At 48.2% G+C, this 18,103-nt stretch overlaps 1 protein-coding gene across 5 annotated transcripts in view; it reads left to right on the top strand.

The window, feature by feature from the left end:
- LOC135238823 (regulator of G-protein signaling 3-like) overlaps positions 1-18,103 on the top strand; it is a 115,272-nt gene that overhangs the window by 16,600 nt on the left and 80,569 nt on the right. For 4 of the 5 annotated variants that reach the window (XR_010325215.1, XM_064306904.1, XM_064306905.1 and 1 more), the window contains 5 exons: positions 876-915; positions 1,237-1,508; positions 3,640-3,723; positions 9,116-9,227; positions 16,007-16,050. Coding sequence is in view for 4 of the 5 variants with exons in the window: in XM_064306904.1 (XP_064162974.1) it covers positions 876-915; positions 1,237-1,508; positions 3,640-3,723; positions 9,116-9,227; positions 16,007-16,050 (552 nt within the window). In the remaining variant the exon portion in view is untranslated. Of the gene's footprint in view, positions 1-875; positions 916-1,236; positions 1,509-3,321; positions 3,454-3,639; positions 3,724-9,115; positions 9,228-16,006; positions 16,051-18,103 lie in introns of those variants that run through there. The other variant, XM_064306907.1, reaches the window with a different exon arrangement.

Here is an 18,103-nt window from a genome sequence, read left to right as displayed (position 1 = left end):
GTGATTTAATGATTTGGGAAGTGGATTTCTATACTGAAGTTTGCAGTTTCGATTCCCAGGTAGGGTGCTGCCATTGTACCATTGAGCCAGGTGCTTATGTTAAATAGCTTCAGTATATATCCAGCTGTATGAATGCATATAATGCAATGTAAAAAATGGAAATGCTGTGTAAGTTACCCTGGGTAGGAGTGTCTGCTAAATGTCTGTGAAGTAATGTGACGTCAAGAAATTTTATTAGTGTATGAGTAACAGTTCTGTCTGATGTAATGTAGGTGTGACATGCATGTCAGGGTTTTTCCACAGTGGAGAACCATAGAGTGCCTGCATTATTGACCTTGCCTGAAGGGGGCAGTAGAGAGGCTCGAGAGATGGCTGCAGGGTCTCAGTGTGGAGAGAGAGAGGAGTCTGATTTAAAAGGAGTCCTGCTTAAAAATCAGCCCCCCCCCCTTCCTTTTCCACCCCTGGGCACCACAAACGAGCAGTAGATTACTGAAAAAAATGAAAGAATTAATAAATTAAAGACAGGGAGTCACATTTGACTCTTATTTTCAAATGGCCCTCAGAGGACTTTTAGGAGAAATGGAGAGCTGCAGATATTGAGTGGGGGGGGGGGAGGGGGGTCATGCTGAGGGCCTGCGTGATGGTGACCACCACGTCCCTTATAGGATGGCAGGGTGACCTAGGCCGGGTGTTGCCACAGGCCAGTGGTGACCCATTTTCCTCTGTGTCATGTACCACAACAAAGTGGCCACCCCCCACCCCCCCCCACCAGCAGCTAGCACATAGACATGAACGCTTTGGCATGGACAGTGTAGTCAGACTCAGTGAGGAGACCAGGTCTGTAATGATTTTTATGTTGATCTCTTCCCCTTCAGATCCTGAGGCCTGTATATCAGGACAACCATGCTACACTTGGTAAGTGTGCTTCTGTACTGTGTGTGCTTCTGTACCGTGTGTGTGTGTGTGTGTGTATATGTGTCTGTGTGCTTCTGTAACGTGTGTGTGTGTGTGTGTATGTGTGTGTGAGTATATGTGTGTGTGCTCGTACGTTGTGTGTGTGTGTATTGTGATGTACCACTTGGTGGTATGTGTGTGTGTGTTTACGTTGTGTGTGTTGTGTGTGTGTGTTTCTGTACTGTGAGTGGGGTTCAGCAGGGATCAGGCAGAGGGTTCTCTTATACGGTTCGAAACGCACAGCAGTGAGTGAAAAGGTTCAGTTGCCTCTCTTCCCCACAGGGAGGATGTACCACACTCGCACGACCAGCAGTGTCCAGCAGGGCGGCGGCAGTGGCGGTGGCGGCGGGGGGCTCCAAGGCAGGACTTCCTTCCTGAGACGGTCCCACAACAGCAAGACATCCAAAGCGGCGCCCCCTACGGGCCACCCACAGAACCTCAACTACGCCAACTACCAGAACTGCACCATCGTCCGGTCCCACTCCCCCCACGCCAACTACGGCACCTACGTCAAGCTGGCGCCTAAAATCCTCATCTTCCCCATCTTCGTTCAGGTCTGAGTCTGTCTGACACCCCTGCTCTTCTGTCCGTCTGTCTGTAGGCATGCTGGGAAATTGAGTTTCTCAGACATGCATTCTTTTTCTCGGGAGAATGAAAACTGTAACTCGTTAATGGATCCTGGAAGCACCTCCTGTTGTTTTTACCCCATTCACCTGAAGTGTGAAAATTAAGCGAGGTGTGTCGGAGACTGATCAGAAACAGACGAGCCCAATCATCATCTTGTAGAGTAAAGATTTCCGCGAATTGACACTGTCGTGGCTTTTGAGACATCGTTTCCCTCTCCAGTTGAAAATGATATTTTGTACATTACGTGCGTCAGTCGTTTGAAGAGACCTCCGCGAGCTCTTGCTGAGAACACACAAAAGCCTAAACAGGCTGCAGGTGTTTTATGTTTCAAGAGGAAGAAACAAGAGAGGTGATAGTTTCATGTGTGTCATTGCAGTTTGACTGCGAGCTTATTTTGGCCTCAGGATAAAGTCAGAAAAGAGAGTGTGAAAATCTCTCTGTCTTTTTTGTCCCGCTGGGTGTACGTGCCCGCTCACGGTGGCCACGGTCGGACGCTCTCATCCGTGGCTCCGGATTTATTCATTTTGTGACTTTTTGTGACTCTCGCTGTCACTCTGCTGTACTGCAAATGGCTGTGATTGTGCCTTGAGCGCTCGGGGTTTTGGTTAAAGGGGATTATAACCAGAGAGAGAGAGAGCCGCTCGGTGTGTGTGCGAATGTGTGGGTGTGTGAATGTGTGCACGTGTGTTTGCGTGATACGTGCGTGGGTACACTCGTGTGTTTCTTTGTGCAAGCATGAATGCGTGTGTGTGTGTGCATGTGCGCATGTGTGAGTATGCAAGTATTTGTGTGTATTCATGTTTGTGTGTGTGTATTTATGTGTGTGTGTGTGTGTGTGCATGTTCATATTTGTGTGTGTGTATATTTGTGTATGTGTGTGTGTTCATGTGTGTATGTATGTGTATGTATATTTGTGAGTGTGTGTGCATGTGTTTGTTTGTGCATATGTGTCTGTGTGTGTATATATTTATGTATGTATATTTGTGTATGTATGTGTGTGTGTATGTGTGTTCATGTGTGTATGTATGTGTATGTATATTTGTGAGTGTGTGTGCATGTGCATGTGTTCGTTTGTGCATATGTGTCTGTGTGTGTATATATTTATGTATGTATGTATGTTTGGGCATGTATGTGTGTGTGTATGCATGTGTGTATGTATATTAGTGAGTGTGTGTGCATATGTTTGTGTGTGCGTGTGTGTTTGTGTGTGTATGTGTTTATTTGTATGTGTGTGTGTGTATGTGTGTATGTGTGTATGTGTGTGTGTGTGTATGTGTGTGTATGTGTTTATTTGTATGTGTGTGTGTGTATGTGTGTATGTGTATGTGTGTGTGTGTGGTGTGTGTGTGTGTGTGTGTGTATGTTTGTGTGTGTGTGTGTGTGTGTGTGTGTGTATGTGTGTATGTGTGTGTGTGTGTGTGTGTGTCTCTATGCATGTGCATTTTCAGGCCCTCCTGTGCAATGAGAACACTCACACCTAAAGCCACGTACACCCCCTCCTTCCCCCCCGCAACTGGCGGTCGCACTTCCTGTTCACGGTTCACCCTGCTCGCCCCCCAGCCCACTCATGAGTCGCAGACGGACGGAGAGATAGACGAAGAGAAAGAGTGGAGGTCTGCTCCTTTGTTCTCACCCCCAGCCCCAGTCCAGAAAAGGATGTGGCTTCCTCTCTCTGCGGCTGTGCGCTCTGAAGGCGCAGCTCTTTAGAGAAACCGCCCCCCACCCCCCGCCCCCCCACCGCTCGGCAGGGCAATGTACTCATTACACTGCTGAGTAATTATGTCACTCCGCGAGGAAGACTGCGCCGTAGCCTTGCGTCTTCGTCCTCTCGTGTCAGCGTCGAGCATGGACTCAAGAGCCGAAATGGTGCCGGTACGCTCCCCGCGAACGCCGTCCCGCTCTCGCGCGCGTGCGATTTTCAGGCGGTCCGCGGTGGGGCCGTGCGGCACGCCGGGCGACAGAGGAAGAGTGGAGAGAGCGGTGTTTTTCACGCTTGGTTTTTAGGTTTTTTTTCCCGCGGTAACGGTGTTGGTTTGTCTTTGTCCCTGTCCTCCGCAGCCTCTGGACCTGTGCAGCCCCACCCGCTCCCTCGTGGTGTCCGAGGAGATCGTCCTGCACGAGAGCAAGCACCTGTCCGTCAAGGTGAGGGCGGGGAGGGAGGCAGAGGGAATGGGAAACCGAGGTTTGGGGGGGAAAGGGGGTCACAGGTGAGCCGGGTAAAAGGGTAGGGATTTCGGGTCGTCAGAGTATCGTAGAGAGAGGGATCAGAGGAGGGACAGCATACCATGGTAATGAAATGAGGTACACAAGAGAACATCTGTGTGTGTGTGTGTGTGCGCGTTTACCTCTGTGTGTGTGTGTGTACCTCTGTGTGTGTGCGTGTGTGTGTGTGTGTGCCTGTGTGTGTATGTGTGTACCTCTGTATGTGTGTGTGCGTGTGTGTGTGTGTACCCCTGTGTGTGTGTGTGTGTGCGAGTGTGTAACTCTGTGTGTGTGTGTGTGTGTGTGTGTGTACCTCTGTGTGTGTGTGTGTGCCCGTGTGTGTGTACCTCTGTATGTGTGTGTGCGTGTGTGTGTGTACCCGTGTGTGTGTGTGTGCGCGAGTGTGTACCTGTGTGTGTGTGTGTGCCTATGTACCCATAATAATATTAACAAGAAGAAAAAGCAGAAGGTTTATATAGAACCTTTCATTTCAAGAGTCAAGAGAGTCAAAAAGCAAGCAGTACAGTAGAAAGATAAAGTAAAAATACTGTACACAGTACATCCTGCAGATATGCTTTAAAATACACTTGTTCATTTCACTTTTTTCATGAGAGAATATTGTAAAATGTAAGAAATGTTCTCTGCAATGTTAAGGACTGAGGTACTGCTTTTGTTAGCAATGTTCTGACAAAACAATTCAGTCCTTCTGGTTGAAGTTCAAATACATGATAAGCCTTTTTCAGAGAGGCTCTGTGCTGCTGGTGCATTTGTTCTGTGCTCAAGACGGGTCCCTGTTATTTAATGCTTCCATTAGTGGTTGTTGCGGACAAGCCATTAATGTCAGAGTGAAGACACTTTTCAGGTTAGACCTAACCAGTGTAGACGAGGCATAGCTCTACACCTGGAGCAGAGAGGTTTTACGTGCTAAAGCCATTATGCTGTAAGTGAAGTAATCTTCCTGTAGATTTAGGGCAGAGACGTTACCGGGTCCCCCGTGTGGTCAGGGGGGGGCGTGCTTTTTAGGCGGGTTGCCAGTTCGAACCGGCCACGCGGGCGCTACGAGACACATCCGCTGTCTCTCTTAAAAGGTCACTTCCTGTCTCCCCTCTTATCCCGCTCTGTTCTACTGGCGTGGAATTTATTTCATTATCTGTGCGGACGGACAGATGCAGAACCTCCAGCACACTTTTTGAGCGCATCCTTGCTTTTTCCCCGCTGTGCGCGTGTCTCTGTGAAGGAGCGCATCTCACCGATAGCGATGTTTATCTCCCCCCGTGAGCGTCAGCTCAGTTAGGATACTGCCAAACGGGCACAGTCAGGCAGGGGTGTAGGCATGCACGGGGTTTTTATCTCACGTGAAATTTCTTTTCTCAACGGCGCATAAATATTAATCAGACTAATTATTGGAAAGGGTGAACGACTGTTCTCCAGAACCATCTACTGCTGTCTTTTTCTGGTTCAGATGGCTTCCAGACTTTAATAAAATCAAGAGATAAATAACTGCCTATATTTTTACCAAAAGGAAGTCACAGCACATTATAATTATAATTATTCAATGTTTATTTAATTCTATGCACTTTCTAAGATCAGGACCAAACCCACACCAGACTCCGGTGTTGAAACGCATAACGTAGACCGGGAGGAAACGATACGACAGACAGCATTTGAAAACAGCCTTTTGTTTGACATTCAAACCAATTGATTTTGCGGCCACTTAAAACTGTGAAAATAGTTTGCTGAGCGAAATGAGGGGAGAGGGCAGTTGGGATGGTCACGTGACCGTTGGAGGAAGCGGCCAGTGAAACAGGATGAGGCAGTGTCTGCATCCTATAGTGGGTAATGAACTGATATAGAACCTCAAAGGTTATGGGTTCGAGTCCCACGTGGGGCATGGCCCAGTCAGGCACCCAGCTCGGCCTGAATTATGTTAGTTACAGAAATGCATTCGATCTTTTGCAAGCATGAACACTGTGGAAGTGGATGTGAATAAGGGTGTTTACTCAAGTAATAAAAAGGAAATGTTCCATTTTATAGCCTCCGAGCTCTTAGGCGATCTGGCCCTTTCGTATTTACTGTAAGTAGAACCAAGAGAGGCTCTAAGTGGGGCCTGTTACTGTGCTTTTATAAAGTGTTTTTGGGAAGTGGAGGAGTGATGTGTGATGGGCAGCCATTGTGTTGCTACTGCATACCGGAAACTGAGTGGGGGTGTAAAAGTACTAATGCTATGTAAAAGTTGTGTAAGTCGCTCTGGATAAGAGCGTCTGCTAAATGCCTGTAATGTAATGTAATGTAATGGGTGGCCTGGGTGTGTGTGAGTGTGAGTGTGTGTGCATGTGTGCGTGTGAGTGTGTGAATGTGTGTGTGTGAATGTGTGAGTGTGTGAATGTGTGTGTGTGAGTGTGTGAGCGGGCGGGAGCGCTGACCGTGGGGGGGGGGCTACTTGCTATTTAGCGCTCTTCTGTAGTCCGGGGGGAGTTGGCGTGTGCAGTTTATTCAGCGGTGCTGCGCGGTTTGAACTTTGCAGAGGGACTGAGGCTGGGGGGCGAGGGCGAAGGCCGGGGGGGGGGGGGGGAGGGCGAAGGCCGGGGGAGGGGGGCGAGGGCGAATGGCTGGGGGGGGGGGCGGATAAGGGCGGACATAGCAGTCCATCGCTGACCTAAACTTGGGATATTAATGAGCAGAAAATCTTATCTCGTCCTATCACTGCTACAAAGAGGAGGTTGGGTTGAGAGTGACAGAGAGAGAGAAAGAGAGGGGGAGAGAGAAGGAGAGAATTTGAAAGAGATGGAGTGAGAGAGAAAGCGAGAGAGAGAGGTATTTCAAAGTTATACAAATTGTATATCTGCACAAATGTGCTGGATTGCTTTGTGTAATGTGCCAGATGTTAACTAAATAAATCACCACTGTCCAACAGTTTTTAAAGGTCCCACCAGTTAGTTCTTCATTGTTCGTTGGTTCTACATGCTACGCCTGCATTTTAGGGGACTTGGTTTCTATTTGCGGCTCAGTCATTTGACAGATACTTTTAGCCAAAGTGACATATATGGTGTCACTGTCAAGTTGAATGTTCTCAAGGCCTACTCGATAAAGGGGAGAGTTAGTTCAGTTCATAGTCTGAGAAAGTGGGGATGTAGACATTAGCAAGAAACAGTCAGTGAACCTGCTTTCTGGGGAGGGTTGTTCCACCAGGGAACCCTGTTGGGTTCTTCGTTCTGAACTGATGCTCAGTTTTGGTGGAGGTTCCGTTTTCGGGGTTCTTAGCCAGGGTTCCACGTTCCACTGGACCTAAAACATTCCCTCTGGGGTGTTGTCTCTCCGGGTCAGTGTCAGTCTTCTGCGTGGGCCAGCATTCTATTTGGATCAGATGTGTCAGCTCTGGCAACAAGATAAAAGTCAAGATCCCCCTTAAGGTGGAATAACAGTCTGTATTTAAGTTCTATTAGCATCAGTAATCAGGTAAAAGTGAAGATCCCCCTTTAAGGTGGAATTACAGACTGTATTTAAGTTCTATTAGCATCAATAATCGGGTAAAAGTGAAGATCCCCCTTAAGGTGGAATAACAGTCTGTATTTATGTTCTATTGGCATCAGTAAGGCAGAAAAGGTGAAGATCCCCCTTTAAGGTGGAATAACAGCCTGTATTTAAGTTCCGTTGGTATTAGTGAGTGGGTAAAAGTGAAAATCCCCCTTAAAGGTAATACTGTCACAGCAGGCACAGTGGAGTTTAATAGGAGAGCCTGTTTTCAACTCGCTGTAGCACCACACTAAGTATCAGATATTCATTTCAGCCAATTAGGGACAACGCGTCAGGGGCTCTGCCTCGAATCCCCTGCTAATCAGCTGTCTGCAGCGCTCCCACTGAGAGAAAGCAATCAGTAGTCGAGAGGACGTGCCGATACCCGCTGTGCTAGCAGCCTCGATAGTCCAGGATGCAGCGGCGTGGCTTCGAGGGGGATTGGGGGGCGTGGCCACGACCCTCAACTCTGCCATTAGCATTTTAGCTAACGTTCTCACGAAGGGGGGTGGCGAAAGTAGTTCTGGGTAATGTAGGAAAACGAACACACTGGAGCAGATCCGGAAGAAGCCTGGCGGGGTAGTGGGGGGTGGGGGGCAAATTGGAAATAGCAATAAAGTAAAATATATAACAAGTATCAGATAATAAACCCTGGAATTAATTTCACATCGCTGCTACGCGTTGACTAACAGCGCAAGCGTTTTAGCCTGGAGTTGTCCTTAAAGGGGGAGGTGCAGCCTGCTCTGTATTTCGTTGGAACAATGGGTCCGTCTCGTCTGTCCTCCTCGACCGGGGTCACCGGCAACTCCACCGAGGGTCCGACCCAAAACGTCCCGGGAAGGAAACCGATCTGGAAGGGGCTGAGGGTCCCCCGCCCTGTCGTCCCTAAACTTACACGCCACACCTCCGTCTGTCTCCATCTCGCCCCTCCCGGTGGGGTTCCTCGCCCCCGAGTTTCAGACAAACAGACAAACTAGCGGCAGACTGGTAATAAGTAAAAATCCATGAATAAATGAGGCAGGCTGTCAGATCAGCCATGCAGAGAGATAACATGAAACTCATTTTTACTCCACCGAAGCGGCTTTGAAATATTAAAAGCGTATTTCTTTCTTTTTTTTTTTTTTAATTGTGCAAACCACATTTCCCTCTCAGCCTTCTGCCTGATCTCTGGCTCTGGTGTGTACGTGTGTGTGTGTGTGTGTGTGTGTGTCCATGTCTCAGTCTAGAGAAGCACTAGTCTGATTAATGCGTGCGTGTGCGTGTGTGTGTGTGTGTGTGTGTGTTTTTGAATGTGTGTGTGCGCATGTGTGATCATGTCTGTGTCTCTCTCTACATCTGGAGAGGCTGATTGGTCTGATTAACAGTGTGAATGACGGGCAGCCTATTTACGGTCAACACAAGTTGGATTCCACCAGTGAAAGTTTCACACCAGAGTGAACTTGTGGGGACATACACAAACGCAGAGCAGGTGTGACTTACACTAACTGTACAGGAACAAACTGCCACCCAGCCTTCTGACCCCCCTACTGTGCCTCCTCCCTCCCCTCCGCCCCCCCCCCCCACCCCACCGTGCCCCCCCCTCCCCTCCACCCCCACACCCCACTGTGCCTCCCCCCTCCCCTCCACCCCCACACCCCACTGTGCCTCCCCCTTCCCTCCACCCTCCACCCCCCCAACGTGCCTCCCCCCACCCCACTGTGCCTCCCCCCTCCCCTCCCCTCCACCCCCCACCCCACCCCACTGTGCCTCCCCCTCCCCTTCACCCACCCACCCCACCCCACTGTGTCTCCCCCACCACCCCCGTGCCCCCTCCCTGCAGGTGACGGTGTTCGTCTACACGGACCTGATGCTGGTGACCCGTGAGGACGAGCCGGGCCGGTGCAACGTCCTGCAGAACCCGCTCTTCCTCCAGCACCTCCGGCTGCAGGATGGTGAGTCCCCACGGCGACGCCGCCGGCCAATCGGCACGCGCGCGGCTCGCAGGCGCCAACGCCCCGTTTCCGCCGCCGAGCTATCGAAACGATGACGCGTTTGCCGCGCTCAGTGAAAGCTACCGCGGGAGTGTACAGCCAAACCTGATGACAAAAAATAGCAAACGTATCTCGTTCTGCACTTTCATTATGTTATAATTATTAAATATAAGTTTTTCTGCAAGACAATATTGTCCGATAACATTTATGCAGAGAGCGCTTGGCACCATTTTCTCTGCCAGGTTATTCTGCCAAGTAATGCAACGGAATTGAAGAATTTTTTTCAGATTAAGCTTTGCCGTCGCCCAAGTAATTTTAGAAAGTGTTCCTTATCTTTACTACGCTTTTAGTATATTAAAAAAAAAAGAAAAGCATCGTTTGTTTTAATAACTTAGCGCACCAATTATTTTGTGAAAGGCAAAGGAGTTTCTGGCGCTGTTATACAGCTTCTGAATATTCATTGAGGGCGTGCCCAAGGACAGAGCAGGCTTTGACATAGCATTGTAATTGGCCAGGCGCCGTCATGAATATTGATAGTGTACGTTAAAGTGGAATGTTTCCGCTTCAGTGTTGAGGAGAAAGAGCTGTTTTTTTTTTTTTTGGTAAGAATTCTAGCAGGAAAATAGCAAAACAGCTTTCGATTAGCGTGTTAAACCTCAACAGCAAGCAGCAGAGCTGGCCTGGGAAGCTGTTACTCTCTCAATCGACAAATAGAAAACCAGGGCACAGTTTGAATAAAACTTCCTTAAAGCTTATTGTCTCAATGAACTAGGGAATGATCAGAGTAATGGTGCACCATGTTATCTTCAGGTTATACAGTTTTTTTAAATCAACTTTAACACGGAAATAATGTGGCTCTCTAATTACCCCACCTGCATGTCTTTACCTCATTAGGAGAATCTCACTTCATGTGAACTGTGTGTCGCAGGTTTCAGAGCACTGAAGAAAGCATGAGCTGACTCATCTGATATCGTCTTGTCTTGTCTTGCGTCTTCCCCATACTTTTTAACTTTTTTTGCACAATGTGTTAGACATACCATCAAAATATATATATATATATTTTTTGCTAGAGCATTTTCTCCGATTATTTTGGCAGAGTGTGCCTGGCGCCTTTCTTTCCAGGTTTTATACATTTGAAAGGATATGCGCACTTCTGTGTAACTTCACACACAGACACACGCCTTAATGTCCGAGATCATTTTAGATGTGGTTTGCCGCATTGCGTGAAACTTTCACAGCCATTACTTGGACCGCTACGTGCGTTTGGCAAGCGAGGCTAGCGTTCCGGCGTTTTCCGCTAGCTCTGTAGGAGCTCTTGTACTTGTACCTTGCGGCTGATTTTACAGAGCTTCAGACCAAGCGCTCACAGCGACGGTTCTGCAGAGAAACCTTTACAGCAAAGATCTGAAACTTCGCGAATGACAGTATGAGCCCGATTCAGCGCGAGGCGCTAGCTTACTCAAAGCTGGAGCACACGGCGTGTTCAGTGGGGACACACTGTTAAAGACGCAGACTCAAAGCTCCCCCTGGTGGCTGATTTTGCAATTCCAGTGCATTCTGAGGACACGTTTTTGGCTGGACCGCAACAGCGGGGCCTGCCCTAGTCTGTGACTGACTGAGTGATGAAGTTACACCGTTGGTCGGCCGAGTTATGAAGTCACACCATTGGTCGGCCGGAGAGGTCCAGCCATATACTAGGTTTTGACCTGGTCTTGTTTAAATTTGAATGAGATTCATCCTTGGTTACAACATACATAAAAAGGCTGAAGAATGGGTAACTCGGACAAACTTTTGTTTAGCGCCTTTTTGGTCTGAGAGCCCTGGAGTGGAGTGCACTGCAGTGGAGGAGGGTGTGTGTCCCACGGGCAGACTGGGCCTGGCTGCTCTCTCCCTGGCTTTTTAAAACGCCAGTGCATTTCAGCAGTGTAGCACACACAGCTATCAGGGTGGAAGACCGTGTGAGACAGCAACCTTACCTCATTTTACTTTTTGGGAGGATTTGAGGAGGGTTGTTAGGGGATGTGAAAGGTCATCCTTTAAAACTCAACAGTCAGTCATATCTGAGTTCTGATTAGGCCAAGGTATAGAACAGGCTTGACCGGGCTAGGCTTGGTTATGCCTGAGTTAGACCAGATTTTGTTCAGGTTTGACCAGATTATGCCAGGATATATCCAAGTTAGAACAGGCAATATCAATGTTATGTCCATGATAAACCAGGATATGTCCAGGTTATGACCACGTTATAACCAGGCTAAATCCAGATTAGAACAGGTTTTATCCACGTTATGCCCATGGTAAACCAGGATATGTCCAGGTTATGACCAGCATATAACCAGGCTAAATCCAGATTAGAACAGGTTTTATCCACATTATGTCCATGGTAAACCATGACATGACCAGTTAGACCAGGATATATTCAGGTTATGACCAGGTTATAACCAGGCTAAATCCAGGTTATAACAGGTTTTATCCATGTTATGTCCATGGTAAACCAGGATATGGCCAGGTTATGACCAGGTTATAACCAGGCTAAGTCCAGGTTATAACAGGTTATCCAGTACATGTGGATGAGTTATGACCTCACTAGACAGGGGTGTACGGATTATCGGTTTGACCAGTTAAACCAGGCTAAGTCCAGGTTATAACAGGTTTTATCCATGTTATGTCCATGGTAAACCAGGTTACGACCAGGTCATATCCCGGTCAGTGGATGAGTTTGACCTCCCTGACGGGGGTGTAGTTTCCCCGTGTTTGTGTGGCCGCCCGGTCCTGGGGTGGAGTTCTCCCCTGGGTCCGCCGATGCTGCACCGGGACAGGAAGTGGTCATTGTTGCTCGGGTGCAGTAGTGTCACACAGGAAAGACTAGCGAGGGCCCTGTTTTTTTTTACATGAGGCCCCTCGGTGGGAGTGTGGGGTCAGGCTGCAGGGGGCACTAGCCCCCCACCCCCCCACATAGCACCAGGACTGCACAGCCTTTTGGGGGTGGGGGCGGAGGGCCCCCAACAGGTTGAAAAATAAAAGAAAATAAAGAAATGAAAAATAATCAGAAAAAAGTTTTGTATGTATGTAAATATAAATGCCAGTTCTGTAGCCAGTTGCGGCACAAATCCCGGAAGCAGACATCACTGTGCCGTGCGCAGGAGAACATAAAAGGTCAAACACTTAAGGCGTAGCGGCACCGCAGAAACTGACTGTGGTTTTTTTCTGGAAAGATCTCTCTGAGTATCGTTAGGCACACGCTCACCGTGACAATGTCATTTCTCTTGACATGCATTCAATTTACGGCTGCAAATGAGGACACGCATTTCCCTCAGCTCTGCCCGAGTCACCCAGGGTATCGTACGCCGGTAAAACTGTCAATCAGCCTCACTGCCGCCTCTGTTTGACAGTGGAGACCTCTGCTGGTCGACTAGGAGAAGTGCATCCTCACGCCTTATTTGGTATTGCTGCGCAAGCACACGGTACTTGAACGAGACTTGTTGTTCCGCATAGGTTCTTTTCGATCTTTTAATCTCTACTAAGACATCGATCTGAGTTCTGCAAGGTGGACCTTGAAACAAGAGGAGGCGGCACCCTTGAGAGTACTGAACTGAAAACCCATTCATTCACAGCTTCATTAATGAAGTAAAAAAAAAAAAAAAATCAATTTCCCATGAAGATTTTTTTTCTACTTTGAAGGACTTCCTGCAGTCACTATGACAGTGTTTAGGGGGCAGTATAAAACTCCCTCGGAGGGGGCAGGGGGAGGGGGGGCTCCTAATACGGTTCGATCTCTGTTCAATAACACCGTATCTTTGTCCGGATTTTTCAAAGGAAACTAATAGAGGAGAGTGGCTGATGATGTAATTTTCCTCTCTTTGGTCTCTGACGTTGAATATCAAGGGAACATTTAATTTAGGTATTAATAGACTCTTAAAGAAAGCACTGTTGAAAGCCCATATCTGTAAAAAAATACATATATTAATTATTATTAATAATAATAATAATAATAATAATAATAGAAAAAAAGATATGAATAGGTTTATAATAATGGGTAATGTGGCTTCAAAAATGAGACCATAATGGGGAAAAACTGTTTGACTGGCTATGGAGATGGAGAGCCAGACTTGTTTTGGAGGACAGTTCTGATTTACTTTAAAATTGCCATTGCGTGCTGCGTTGTTTAGTGTGCAACCAGCCAGGCAGGTAACCCCCGCTGAAAATCCCAGCACTTATCATTTTGCAGTTAAATCAAATCTTTGTTTGTGGAGTGGTCAGGGGGGCGGGCAGTGTGTGATCTGACAGTGTCACATGACTCTCAGACCCCCGCTGATCTTCAGCTTAAGCCTTACACCTGGGCCATTCTACCACACCATCTCAGTGCGATGGAACAGCGTTTCCATGGGCGCTCTGTAAAGGTCAGGCTGCCCCCCCCCCCCCCCCCCCCAGCCTAATTACCCCTGTGAGTTGGGTAGAGAGGAACCGCCACAGGTTCATGATCTTTTAAGTTGACTGAAATCAGCTGAGCTTGCTTATCGATTTTTAGGCGCGGTTGTCCGGTGGACGGCTGCGTTTCCGTGGCCGGCGAACGCGCCTGAAAAGAAGCGAGCTTGCCCGCGCCGTTTTAAAATCTAAGCCGAGGAGTCGTTAAAAGCGCGCTGTACAGATCGGAGTTTTGGGGGATGTCCGTTACCTAGGAAACGGACTCGGCAGCGTCGTGAGGCTCGGCCGGCTGCGCTGTAGCGGCGCTCCGTCGCGGTGCTGTTTGGGCTCGTTTCGCTGAAGCCGCGAGTCGGCTGCCGTTCTTAAACGAAACGCGCGGCTTAGCGCGGTTCTCACCGAAGCTTCGCCGAATTACACCGCCGTAGCGATATTATATAATTTAATATTTGCTCGCTGACACTCTGTCTCTATATCAGGGGTGTTAAACTCAAGTGTCTGTGGCTTTTTGTGGTTTATTATCAGTCAGTGTCAAATTAAAGGGATAGTTCACTGTTTGGTTTTTTTATTTTTATTTTTTTCGTTCAGAAAGTGAACTATCCCTTTAAGGCCTTTGGAACAGTGTGTGCAGACTCATTAGCCAATCCGTGACTTACAAGGTACTGAAGGAACACTGAAACACTGCAGACAATGTGGTCTTCTAGAGGTCTGTCACACCCCTGACCTCAGGAAGTCAGTTTCTCATAAAAATGTTTCTGAAATAGATTTCAGATTTTAGCCAGCACTGAGCTGGCCGGTAAGCGAGTTCACCTGACACGCCACCAGAAAGTTCTCCATTTTTGAACCGTCACCTCCAACTACACCTTCACCTAAATGAGAAAACGTAACGAGTTCAGTAAAGTAATTGACCGTGCCTCGTTAGCAAAAAACACGTCTTTAGCGGTTGGGCTGGACGTTAGCGGATGTGTTGTACAGACACAAGTGAGTCACTGACCGAGTTAATGGACATATTGCAGAAATGCAGTCAGCACAGACTCTGTTTTTAGCTCGCAGAAATGTGTTGCAGGAGCTGATTGTTCTCTTTTCCGGTCTGTGCACTCCAGGGACAACCAGTGCCATGTTTGTCTCTGCCTTTTTTAATGAAACTTCCCTACTTTCCGCAGTTACTAGGACGAGACAAAGGAAACATTGACTCTTGCTTCTACTTTTTGCGATTACCTACTGTTTTATTAATCTGGAACCTTCTGTTCCTTGTTCTTTGGGGGGGGGGGTGACGAGGTGAGGAGGGGAGGGAGCAATATTCTGGTCTTTTTTCAAAACGGCAGGGCACCTGTCATCAGGACTGAAGGGGAGAAAAGGGACCGGGGGGGGGGGGGGTGGTCGGGGGGGCACGATATACAACCCGTCCTGGATAGAGATGGATGAAAGCGCACCGGAGGGTTTGTCGGGGCAAAAACGTGGAGCGCGAGCGGGATCATAAACCCGCACGCGCACAGCCCAAACGTGGGGAAGAGCGAGCGAGAGAGCGATCGCGGAGAGGGCGAGCGAATCGGAACCACGGCTCGTCCCGGCCCGTCACCGCCGGACCTTCGGAGGTTCTGACAGAGGTCTGGCTGTGATGCGCGTTCTTTCCGAAACGCGGCGGCGATGCAGGGCGCCGGTCAAAACGGCCGGAGAGATCGCAGCGTGTCTCTGATGATGTCACAATAGCGGGCTTTGAGAGCCTCGGGGGGGGGGGGGGGTAGTGGTGGGGAGATAAACTCTGAGGCAAACACGGCTGGCCTTCTGAGCGTGTGCGAATACAGCGTCGGCCAATCAGCGTGTTCTGGAACGCCAAAGCCACAAACCTGCCCTTGGTATCAGACATCTTTGGACTTTTCTAGAAAAACCTGGGGCTGAGCTCAAGCTCTCTCACGCATACGCGTCAAGAAAAGATTAAAGATTAAAAGACTGTTAATGTAAACTTTAATCTATTGTGCTGTTATCCCTGTCCCTTAAAACCAGCGGTGTACCTTCACCTTGCAAGGTCTGCGATTGATTATGCGCTGCTCTGTACATATTGTCTTAAAGCTCCTGTTTGTGGGGTGTATCTGTGAGAATGTGTATCCCCCCCCACCAATTCCAGTGTTCACCACTGTCACACAGGTAGTTTACCACTGTTGCACTGCAGGCCTTGGGTTGGATTTAAAGCAAATATAAAACTACATACGTAACTGGATCGTTCGTAAAGAATGTAAGCCGTTTAAGTTGCTCTGGATAAGAGCACCTGCTTAAATGCCTAAAATGTAAATCTCTCTCTCTCTCTCTCTCTCTCTCTCCAGATCCCACGGACGCACTGAGGTTCTACGTCATCCACATGACAGAGGTAAGATGAAACTGAACTAATTTGGGGAGAGAATGACAAGCCATTTAGCCACATTTTGGCTGGTATTTTACCTGTATCTTCTCAAGTATTATGCACAATTGATATAATAATAATAATAATAATGGATGTACATATATATGGCCTTTCATGGTAAATGGTAAATGGACTGCATTTATATAGTGCTTTTATCCAAAGCGCTTTACAATTTATGCCTCTCATTCGCCAGAGCAGTTAGGGGTTAGGTGTCTTGCTCAAGGACACTTCGACATGCCCAGGGTGGGGTTTGGACCGGCAACCCTCCGACTGCCAGACAATCGGTCTTACCTCCTGAGCTATGTTGCCCCATGAATCTTGACTGAATTTCATGAATATGTTGCATGTCCTAATATGTACCACTTTTCAGAAGCACGATGTTCCGTCTCTGATAAAACTTAAAACTTTACCTTTCTTCGCGTTTCTTAAGTCCCCCCCCCCCCCCCACCCGACCAAATCCACAGCGTCAGGTCCTGATGATTATGACTTTTACATCACAGCGCCGTAAAAACGCTTCCTTTTGAAATCACCGAAGTGGCCTAATTACGTCCTTATTATCCTTGCCTTTCTCGAACGTCAGACGGAGCTGGGGGGGAGCATCGATTGCCCGCCGAAAATAAAACTGAAAGTATTCTACTCGTCCAATTAGACGCACAAAAATAGCCCGATGACGCGTGCTCGGGAGAGCCGTACCTTCGGGGCCGGTCTTCCGCCGTTTGATTCGCTTTTAAATGTTTAACTGTGCCGCGGCTGACTGCCGACCGGGCGCCCGCGATTTCGGCTCCCCCGGCGTCTCGTGGGAACGGCAGGCGAGGACCGGGAGCGCCAGCCAGGGAGGGGGCGAGCGAATTTGCACAGGCTGTGACATCACCGCTTTAATTCACTCGCTTTCCCCTTTCCTCCTCCTCTGTAACATATTGCCCCGAGCGAAAGAAAAATTAACAGGCTGTGCAGCGGCAGCGCGCGAACAGCGAGATTTTTAGGAGCGGTTACATCATGAAAATGCCCCCCAATTAATTGGAGCTTCTGGAAGGCATGAAAACAACGACAAAACAAGTTATCTAGAAAAATGTATTTCGAATATACAGACAATATATAGTATAGAAATGGTTGTGTATCACATTTATGTAGCCTAGTTTATCACGCGAAAAAATATCGTTTTGGTGACGTTCCATTAACCGGTAACAACGATTTCAAATTCAGTTTAACACGTCATTTTTTATCAATGTGAGTACAAAAACTCAATTCAGTATTACAAGAATATGAACATGCATATTGTATTGCTGGTGATGTGGTAAATTCCCAATTTATGATTCTTTGAGTTCCTGGGTGCAGAGATGCCATATAAACGCAAGTCCTTCATTAGAACATCCCTTCATCCAGCACATGTACGAAATCCATCTCGTCCCGTCAGTCTCGCTGGACAGCTCGGCCTCTCATTACCAGTCCCCCAAAGTGTTGTTTATTTAGCAGCTATTGGCATTCTCCCTACTGTTAAATTTATGGTCTGATTGATCGGGTGAGATTTGTGGGGTTGGGGGCGGGGGGACGGGGTGGGTTGGGGGGGGGGGGGGGCGTGTGGGATCCATCCATCATCCCTTGGACTCTCAGCTGTGAAATCCAGATTGATTCCAGGCCTTGATCACAGCCTGGGCTGTTTTGTCATTTGATGGTCGCCGGAGTCACATGATGTTTGACATCACGTCATTGTGACATCAACAGGGCGCCCTGCCACGCAGTCTTGTGCTGAGCTTTACTGTACTGGGTGCTGGGTATTAGTTGGTTTAATTAAGTCTTTCAGTGTTCTGAGCCCTCTAATGTCTGTTCTGTGCCCTAAAGTCTGAGTTCTGTGCCCTAATGTCTATTCTGTGCCCTAATGTCTATTCTGGGCCCTAATGTCTGTGTTCTGTGCCCTAAAGTGTATGTTCTGGGCCCTAATGTCTATTCTATGTCTATTCTATCCTAACGTCTGTGTTCAGTATTCTGTGCTCTGCTCCCTGCTCTGTTCCCCGCTCGATGC

This window comes from Anguilla rostrata, chromosome 14 (genome assembly GCF_018555375.3).
Source record: "Anguilla rostrata isolate EN2019 chromosome 14, ASM1855537v3, whole genome shotgun sequence".
NCBI classification, from domain to species: Eukaryota; Metazoa; Chordata; class Actinopteri; order Anguilliformes; family Anguillidae; genus Anguilla; species Anguilla rostrata.
This window is presented reverse-complemented; position numbering and strand designations above follow the sequence as displayed.